This window comes from Vicia villosa, linkage group LG4 (assembly GCF_029867415.1).
Source record: "Vicia villosa cultivar HV-30 ecotype Madison, WI linkage group LG4, Vvil1.0, whole genome shotgun sequence".
NCBI lineage: Eukaryota > Viridiplantae > Streptophyta > Magnoliopsida > Fabales > Fabaceae > Vicia > Vicia villosa.
This window is the reverse complement of record NC_081183.1, coordinates 27709595-27719374: the sequence shown is the minus strand read 5'-3', so window position 1 is coordinate 27719374 and position 9780 is coordinate 27709595. Positions and strand designations below refer to the sequence as shown.

General features: G+C 40.4%; 1 protein-coding gene and 1 long non-coding RNA gene across 2 annotated transcripts; one reads left to right on the top strand and one right to left on the bottom strand.

The window, feature by feature from the left end:
- Positions 1-2875: 2875 nt before the first annotated feature.
- Positions 2876-3865, bottom strand: LOC131596942 (uncharacterized). Its single transcript, XM_058869672.1, has one exon. The coding sequence runs from the start codon at positions 3863-3865 to the stop codon at positions 2876-2878; it is 990 nt and encodes a 329-aa protein (XP_058725655.1).
- Positions 3866-8236: 4371 nt separating this feature from the next.
- LOC131598996 (uncharacterized) lies at positions 8237-8727 on the top strand. The gene is made up of 2 exons (XR_009282483.1): positions 8237-8372; positions 8460-8727. It is a non-coding gene; the product is annotated as an uncharacterized LOC131598996 (long non-coding RNA).
- Positions 8728-9780: the final 1053 nt, after the last annotated feature.

Genomic DNA, 9780 nt, shown 5'->3' with positions numbered 1-9780 from the left:
AGTAATCATGTAGTTCACACAAAACCTTTTGCTGCATAAGATATTCTCTTACAACTGCTAGCGGCATCCATACCTCATTAACATCACTTACTAGAATCTGATCATCACATAACTCAATAGCATTGGTCGCACCAGCATGAGGAGGCATAGGATTATTCTGCACATTAGGACCAGTAGGAGTGAACGAGATGAGCTTGTCATCGAGAAGATCCTGGACTTTGTATTTTAATGCTTTACATTTTTCAATCGTATGGCCTGGAGCGCCTGAGTGGAATTCACAGCGAGCATTAGCATCATATCCTGGAGGAAGAGGACTAGGCGGGGGGCCCATTTCACGGAGTTGCACCAACTGACCAGCAAGTAATTGGGGAAGGAGCTGGGCATATGGCATCGGGATTGGATCTATACGCCTATCAGGGTACCTCTGCCTTTGTGGAGCTCTTTGACCTTGAGGCCTAGGATTCTGTTGACGATTCTGAGGAGCAACAACTTGTGGTTGTGGTACGAAAGGCTGTTGGGGTGCCATCCATGGTTGTGGAAATGCAGCAGCGTATGCCTGAGGGGCATACGGATTAGGAACAGCATATGGCATCGGGTAGTAAGGAGGTGGAACAGCAGAGTATATTGGAGTTCGACCTTGGTCTACTGAAGCAGTACTGGTTTCACCTTCTTTCTTCTTCACAAACCCAGAATACGGCTTCTTACCATTACCACTTGAGTTGCTAGGATTAGTAACACCTTGAATGGTACCAGCTTTTACACAGTTCTCAACCCGTTCACCAATGATAACCACATCTGAGAAGGACGGAGAAGTATTACTAACCACGTGTTGAAGGTACGGCCCTTTCAGAGTACCCATAAACAGATCAATCAATTCTCGGTCAAGAAGAGGAGGTTGAACTCGAGCAGCAAGTTCACGCCACCTCTGGGCATATTCTTTGAAAGATTCTTCAGACTTTTGTGACATATTTTGCAGTTGGGCACAGCTAGGAGCCATAGCAGTATTGTAGTGGTATTTTTTCAAAAAGGCATCAACAAGTCCTCCCCAAGTACTGACATTGGCCCTCTCAAGTTTCATATACCACTCCAACGGAGCTCCTGTGAGACTGTCCTGGAAGAAATGCATAAGCAGAGGTTCGTTCTCGGCGTGAGCGGCCATCTTACGACAGTAAGAACGAATGTGAGTTTCTGGGCAAGTAACTCCCTTGTACTTATCAAAATCTGGCACCTTGAACTTCGGTGGAATAACAATTCCAGGTACCAAGCTCAGGGCAGCGGTATCGAAACTCGAAGTTTTAGCAACCTCAACGGCCTTAAGGCGTTCTTCGAGAGCTTGGTACATCTTAGCAGTCTCGGTCAACTCAGCAGTAAGATCATGTTCAAGATCAATAACCTCATGGTGGTCATCCACTACCTTTGCTATACCCTCAACAGGAATCTCCTTAGTTTTTACTCCCCCATCAGCAGAGTTAGTAGGAGTATCTTTGATCAATCCAGCGACGCTCTTTCTGAGCTCCTCTTGTCCTTGGACAACGACATGGAGAGTCTCCATAAGTTGGGTCATTCTTTCCCCCATAACATCCATATCCCTACGGAGGGCAGCCTGATTCTGTTCAAACTGATCCATGATTCTCTCGTTGCTCCTGGTGCGGTAAGGATGTAAGAAAGTCAGCTTCGTCGTCGGAAAAGAAATCTGGATTGTAAGGGACCCCAATTAGTGTCTTGTATAATAACCTGAAAAATGCAATGTGACAATGTGAATGTATGTGTGCATGTGTGCATATGATGTGTTGTGTCATTTTCAGGGTATCCAAAGTAAGATTGATAGTCAAGAACAAATAACAACGTGACGAGAGAGATATCAAGTGAAAACGGAAAGCAATTCATTTCATTCATAATAGCCCCCTAAGGCGAGTAGGTTCAAACACAAATAACAATGTTTCAATATAAAGAGCAAAAGAGACCCCATCCAACAAATCTGGTGGTGATCTACAAACAAATTCAATTATCAATTCATCTCAATGTAGAACAAAGGCCCTCCTTGTCTGAAATGGGCGTCACTCCACTTCTTTGTTTCGTCAAATAGCTTCTTAGTCGTCTCCCGATCTCTTCCTTTGACAAGGCTTTGGATCACTTCATCTTTTCGGAATAACTGTGTGTCTAGATTCTTGCAGCAATCCCTAAGTTCGTCACACCCTTTGCATTCTGGGATATAGGTCTTCTCAAGTGCATTTGCTTCACTCATAATTTGATCTCTGAGCTTGACATTCTCTTCAGCTAGTCGGGCGGTGCGGAGGTGACTTCCTTTCAGTTGGGTCTCAACTGCTATTCTCTGAGTGGTCTCTTCTTCCAGTTTCTTCTTCATGGTTCTCAACTCATATTTGGTTTCTTTCTCCAGTCGGAGCTTGTGGGCTTTCAGGTCTTCTTGGTACTCTCGTCTGAGCTTCTCTTTTTCTTCCTTTATAGCCTTTTCTATAACCTTTTGAGGATCTTCAGTAGGAGCAGCAACAGCTTTTCCGTCCTTTTCAGTTCTAACCCTCTTCTTGGCTTGAGAAGACTCTCCTTTGAGAGTTTTAAGTTCACGGGCCAGTTCATTCTTTGTCTGTTTAAGGAAATAGCGCTTCAAATCCATATCCCTATCTTTCTCTTTCAGTCTCAAATTGGCGACGCGGACCTGGTCAAAACGTTCCCTTGATACCATAGTTTCTGATATCTTCGGAGGTTGTGCATACAAGAGAGGAACTTCCGGGAATGGTAACAAAAGCGTCTTGACCCTCTCCTTAACCCAATCGATATAGGGCTCCATAGCAATGGCATTCTTGGCTCCCAGAGTGGATCTCTCACCTATATGAATGTTATTCCAGGCTTTCCTGATTTACTCAAGCGCTACAGGGTCAGCTCCCTTTTCAAAGTACACGGATTGGTAAATTTCCCTATCCGAAGGCCCACTTTTCATGGTATAGCCCAACTGACGAAGAGCTAGAACTGGGTTGTAGTTAATACATCCTCTTGTCCCAATGAGTGGGACGTTACCAAAGTTTCCGCACCTAATAATGACTTCAGATATGCCTGTTCGGAATTGATACCATACGATATCGTTTGCAGTAAGTCCCATGATTCTCTGAGACCATTTCTGAGTAGAGGTAACAAACGGACCACTAGCAGGCAAGTGAGATTTGAACCATTTATATAACAGCGGCAAGCAACCTCGAATAGCCCCCCTTTTACCATGCCGAGAGTGAATGGAATAATACGTGTCAGCCAATAGGGTGGGTATCGGATTCTTGTCCATAAACAGACATATAGCAGCCAAATCAACGAACTTGTGAATGTTGGGAAACATCACAATTCCATAGATCAGAGCGGCCAAAATAGCATTGAAAGCCTCCCATATTCCTTTGTCAGCAAACTCTTGAGCTTTTTCAACCAGGAAACTCATGTAGAAGCCATGAGTATCACCATTCTTCTTCCAGTTATCATGAACATCTCCCAAGCTCAAATAAAGAGCGTTGGCAATGTAATCCAACCTAGGTTTCTCTGGGACACAAACAAAAGGCACTCTGTGTTGAATCTTGATGTTGAGGAGGTAAGAGTACTCTTCGAGAGTGGGAGCTAGCTGATAATCTGAAAATGTGAAACAACGGATGTCTGGGTCGTAGAACTGAAGAAGAGTAGATAAGGCCCATTCGTCGACACGCGAGTACAGAAGAGATAATATGTTGCCATAATTGTCACTGAACACTGTTTCATTATGACCAGTGACCAATTCACCCAATTGTCCCAATTGAACCATACCCTCGCGATGGAAAGTATAAGTGTGTGTGCGCCTTGTAGCTCCTTGATTGACGGTCACGTTGTTATCCATTCTTGACAGAGATTGATATTTTCTGGATACCCTGAAAAATGACATGCAAATGAGAATTAACTTTTTCTTTTCTTTCTTTTTTTTTCTTCTTTTTTTTTCTTTCTTTTTTTTTTTGAAATTTAAACATGCTATGATGAAAATGATGCAGATTGGGTCCCCACGATATAGAGGGACCAAGACAATAATTCTGAGCAAGAAGATATCATAGGATCAAAGGTCCGACATAGATCAGAGAACCAGAAGAACCATAATCATCAATAGGACCAAATAGTCAACAACAACACCAAATAGTCACCAACAGAACCAAATAGTCACCAACGGTACCTGTCATGTATATCCCTCCCCACTCACGGGTGTAGTCTAGGTCAGGGTAGGTCAAAATGGCAACCAGCGTTATCAGTCCTCCTGAGGCACCAATGTTGTTGCATCTACATGCCAACAATGATACCCCATTTGGACCTCGACTGGGCGTGGGTCTCATGATCGCACTAGACAAGACCTGACATCTCATCGGCGTCATGACTATCCACTCTATCCTAGGTATCCTACGTGTCAACTCTGGCCTGGGTATTGGGCCTTTTACCTCATAGAAACATCCCATCCCAACAGACAGCAGAATAATAATCATAGTATATGAAAATAAAATGCGATGCATAAAGAAATAAAGCAATAAAGCAATAAAGTAATAAAGCAATAAAGCAATAAATAAACACCCAAAGAAAAGAAAACAAACACAAGCTAGGATCGACTTGCTAAGAATGGACCAGCACAGGTCTATCACATCCCCAGCAGAGTCGCCAGCTGTCGCACGCTCGCGAAAAAAGAACAGAGTCGCCACCAATATATTTATCCCATAAGGGAAAGGAATATCAGAAAACCTAACAAAGGATAAGAACAGGGTCTTGCGACCAGAGAATCTAGGTACGGGAGTCGGTTACGCGAGGGGAAGGTGCTAGCACCCCTCGCGCCCATCGTACTCGGTGGTATCCACCTATGTCTGTTTCTATCTAATGGGTGTATAACTATGTCTATGTCTAAATGCGAAATGAATGCAAAATGTAGGGAAAAGAAAGAATTGTACTCGCACGGGCCCTACCCCGCTGCCTACGTATCTTTTTCAGGAATCAGAGTTACCGTAGCTCGGCTAAAGATTTTCTGTTTGTTTTTGTGTTTTTTAGTTGGGCGGCGTTAACGCTCACGCTCTTGCACAAGGGGACAGCCTAGGATGCAATGGAGCGGAGATAACTTGCCCTTAGAAAGAAGAAAAAGAGAGATTGGTTTGTGTCTTTTAGGGTAATTCCATGATGACGAGAACCCACTACAAGGTCTCGCATCACTTCCTTACTTTTGCTTTAAATCTGACCATTTATTAGTGTTTTTTGAAGTGTTTTTGATTGGTGTTTTTTATGAGGATTTTAACTTGTGACTTAGATCATACCAAAAAGAGTTTGTTTGTTTTTTGAATATTTAGAGAAAGCACATCGAGGCCTACACCACAATCGATTCTCTAAATGACGGATAAGAAATACATCGAAATCTACATTCCAATCCTTTCTTTTCCGTTTAGTAGAAATGAAAAAGGAGTTCCTTTGTGAATATTTAGAGAATGCACATCGAGGCCTACGCCACAATCGTTTCTCTAAATAACGGTTAAGAAATACATCGAGGCTTCACACCTCAACCATTTCTTCTCCGCTAAGTAGGAAAGAACATACATCGAGGCCTACGCCTCAATCATTTCTTTCCTACCATGAAATATAGCAACGGTATGATCTTCATCGGTTTTTATTAAGTATTTTAAAAGTTGAAAGGAAAAAGAATGAAAGAAGGGAACTATCTCTAAATTCTAGTCTAAGTTGTCTATACAAGTCTAAGTCCTAATGTTAACATGGTGACTAAATTCTAAAAGGAGCATTAAAATAAAAATGATATTAACAACATAGCATGAAAATGATACAAAAGCATAAAGAGAAGCAATTCAAGTATTAGTACAAAGTTAACCTAAAAATACTACTATTTTTTTTTGTTGATTTTTATGAAAGAGAAATGAACTCTAAATCAAGCAAAAAGAGACTAAAACAATAAACCTAAAAATAATGTTTTTTTATGAACATTTTTTTTATGTCAAAATTAGTATCGAAGCCTAAAAAGGATAGTAGAAAAAATTAGTATTTATCACCTAAAAGAAAAATAGAAAAAAGTCTAAGAAAACCTAAATTCTAGTAATTAAGAAAAGAAACAGGGGGGTGTAATGTTGAAAATAGTGGTGAGATTAGAAACAGGCGTAGGGCCCATGGATGTTGGCCCATCTATATTGTTTTTTTGTTCAAACATTCAGCACAAAAATGAAAGATGTGCATTGGGCTAAGGGGGGTGTGGAAGCAATTCGGTAGCCCAAGCAACTTGTGATCCATGGACAATTATCTTCAGATTTTTGTAGTAAAAGCTCATGGGCCTAAGGGGGGTGACAAGCAATTCGGTAGCCCATTGAGGTTTTTTGTTCAGATCGTATTCAAGGAATTCAAAACCGGACCTAGCCCAAATACCACAAGTTAAACCCAATCCCAGTTAATGCTAATTAACACTCAGATTTTCCCTTAATCCTAATTATTAACACTAATTAACATTAATCTGGAAATCAATTAAAAGAGAGAAATGATTAATAAAATAAAAATAAAGAATAATTGGATGGGAATGTTAGGGTTACTCTGTGTGACTGATGGAGTTCTTCAGAACTCAACCTTCCTCCCTCTCACGACGGCGACGGCGACGGAACCCGCTACCTCTCCTCCGTGAATCAGCGCACAACAACATACTCTCACCTATCACCGTACACTCGTTCTTGCTCAGCCTCTCATCTCTCTCGATTTCATAGAATCAGAGACGGCATCGCTGATCTCTCGAGCCCAACTCTCTTCTCCGATTCGATACGACGTCTCACTCTCTCGCTCTCAGCTTCTCTACCTCGATTCATCTCCGTTCATCACTCCGATTTAGTTTCTCTTGTTCACCTCAGATTCTCCGTTTTCCTTTTCTTGATCTCAGATTGTCTCGTAACCATTGTTGTTGCAGATGAAATCGCGATGTTACTGTTGATTAGTTGCGACGAAGAACGAATCGCAATGATGATATTGATTCGGTAACAAGACGGCTACGCGGAGAAGATTGTTGATACATGAGGATGATGATGAACTTGCGTGAAGATGAAGATGATGCGATAAGGATTGTTGCCGGTAATGAGAAATTCAAGTAAGAGCGCCTTAATCTTTTGATCTTGTCTTCTAATTCACACTTCTTCTATTCTTTCTTCTTCCTTTTCGTTCTGTAGTTCTCCTCTGAACTGTTATCGAGTGGTGTATGAACTGATTGTTTGTTCTTGAAGATGCAGTGATTGAAGGAGTTCGTTGAATGGTTATTGATGATGGTGAACAGCGATGATGATGATTGAAGAGGTCGAGAGAGAGATTGAATTGTCAGAATGATGAAGGATGAAGAGAGTATTGGAGAGTGAATGAGTTTGAGGGAGATGAATTTGAATGAAGTGGATGATGCTGATTTGCATAGATTGATGGAGGTGGAGCCTGAAAGATGATGGGTGAATGTGAAGAAGAACTTCCATGTGATTCAGAGAGTCTCATATATATAGGTGTGTTTCTCTCTTTTGCTTTTCTGTTATGATCTGTTAGATGATTCTGTTAGGGTTGTTAGGTTGTTAGGAATCAGTTACAAACTGTTAGGAATTGGTGATAATGCTGTTATTGGTGGTTGATGAGTGTTAGCAGAGTTTGTTGAAAGTTAGTTAAGGGTTAAAAGGTGGTTACAAGTTGGTTTAGGGAATTAGAAAAAGTTAGTTACAAAGATGCTAGAGATTAGTTAGTTATGAATTGGCTAATAAGTTAGGGAATTCTGTTAAACTGAATGTTAAGTAGTTAATGAAACAGGGCTGAACTGTTAGAAATGCAGCTGGTTTTGAACGTGTTGGTGATGTGTATGTATGTATGTATGGATGGTATTTAAGTACATGTATGCAAGGCTGATTTTTTGTATGTTGAATGCAGAGAATTGGAATCTTTTTCTGAACCGGTTTACTCGGTCTTTTAATGCAGGATGGATTGGATTTCATGTATGTTTGCTTGATGGATGTATGGTATGTATATTAATGAGTATTTTTGTGAGGTCTGATTGTTGAAAAAGGTTAGATTTTTATAGGTTAGAGATGGTTGAGTTTCTGTTTTAGTTCAGTTTTTTCTGTTAGCTCTCCTTTTGTTAGTTAGTGAGCTGGCAATAGGTTTGAAAGTTTGTTAGTTGGTTTATTGGTTATGCAGGTCTGAACTAATTTGGATTGTGAACTGATGCATCTCTTGATTATGCAGGTTTGGTGAAGCCATGGTTCGATGGAGTTTCTTTGGAAGCCTTGGTGTTATGAAGTAACTTCTAATGGCGACGACACGAAGAAGAGCTGATTTAAAGGTGCTGAAGAGATACAAGTCTTACGAAGCCAGACTTGGTTGGTTATTTTTCTGGACTGGATTTGTGTTTTTGTATATATTTGCACTAGTAGTGATAACTTTATCTTCTTTGTGACATGTTGCAGCATGCTGTGATTAGCACTGGAAATATGAATCTGATGTGTACCATGAACATGAGCAAAGAGCTTTCATAGTGGCCATGCTTGGAACTTGATGAAGATAAAGAGTGATGCTTGGATTTGAAGAAGCGAAACAAGTTTTTAGGAGTCAAACCGAGTCTTGTTTAATAGTCATAGTATTTGGTCAAATGTTGTAAAAATGAAGGGTTTTCTTGTAGTTTCCCAACTTTGTTCTTGTACTGCTTTGTAATTACACCCTTGAATTTTGTATTTATGAATTTGACTCTTTTGAGATGTAATGTTGGCTTGTATTTTGAGTAATGAATGAAATTTCCCTCCATTTATGACTTTTGAATTTCCAAGTCCTTCTCCCTTTAACTTTGATTGCAAAACCGAACCTTGACTTTAATGTTCGGACCATAAGTGGTTTGTACTACAAGTAGTGAGCACTATGAAGGGATCCTGAGATCTTGAGCACCACAAGTCTTGTGTCATGAATAGCAAAAGAGAACCAATCACGACCATTTGATCAATCCTTTTATATCCCAATGTTGAGATACAATTGAATTGGAACCAACAAGAGCTTGTTGAATTCACGCTGATACCCTCACTCCCATATGAAGTTCAATAGCCCCAAATGCTCGCCAGCTATTTAGGGAACTAAACCCTAGAAAGAGATCTATCAACCAGTTGATCAATCAAGCATAGAGAACCCTAAATTCAATGGAGTTCATGATCACTGAGTTCATAGGGAAATAAACCCTTTGAGGAAATAGATAACCTTTTGCCAAGACATATGTGAAACTCCAGCTTGCATATGTGAAACTCCTGCTTGCTTCGTGACCCTCGATCCCATGCTTTTAGACGTTTTAGTTAATGAATGAATGCAAAGTCATGTTAACGCCCTAATGGAGGTATGCAGATGAATGTAAGCTAGATAAGATTAGGAGGGTAGGACAAATTTGGGGTATGACAATGCATCATAAATGAAAAATTGAGTTGCTATCTTGTTTCTGCACTATCACTGATCAATAGCCCTCAATCAATTTCATAATTCATCAATCATACACAATTTTAGAATGAATCATAGAATTAGGGTTCTTCGTGTTCATCAGAGAATCAATGGCCCTAGAGTTAAAATAAATGAAATCAAAGACCACCATCATGTTCCTCGTGAAAAACCGAGTGAGATAGACCCTTTGATCGATCAAAACAACACAGATTTGAAGAAATTCAAAAATCAGTTAGGGTTGTGTTCTTGGCGCCAGATTTGGTTTGGGAAATTCAAATTCTTGATTTAAAATATATTTTATCAAACGCGTATGTT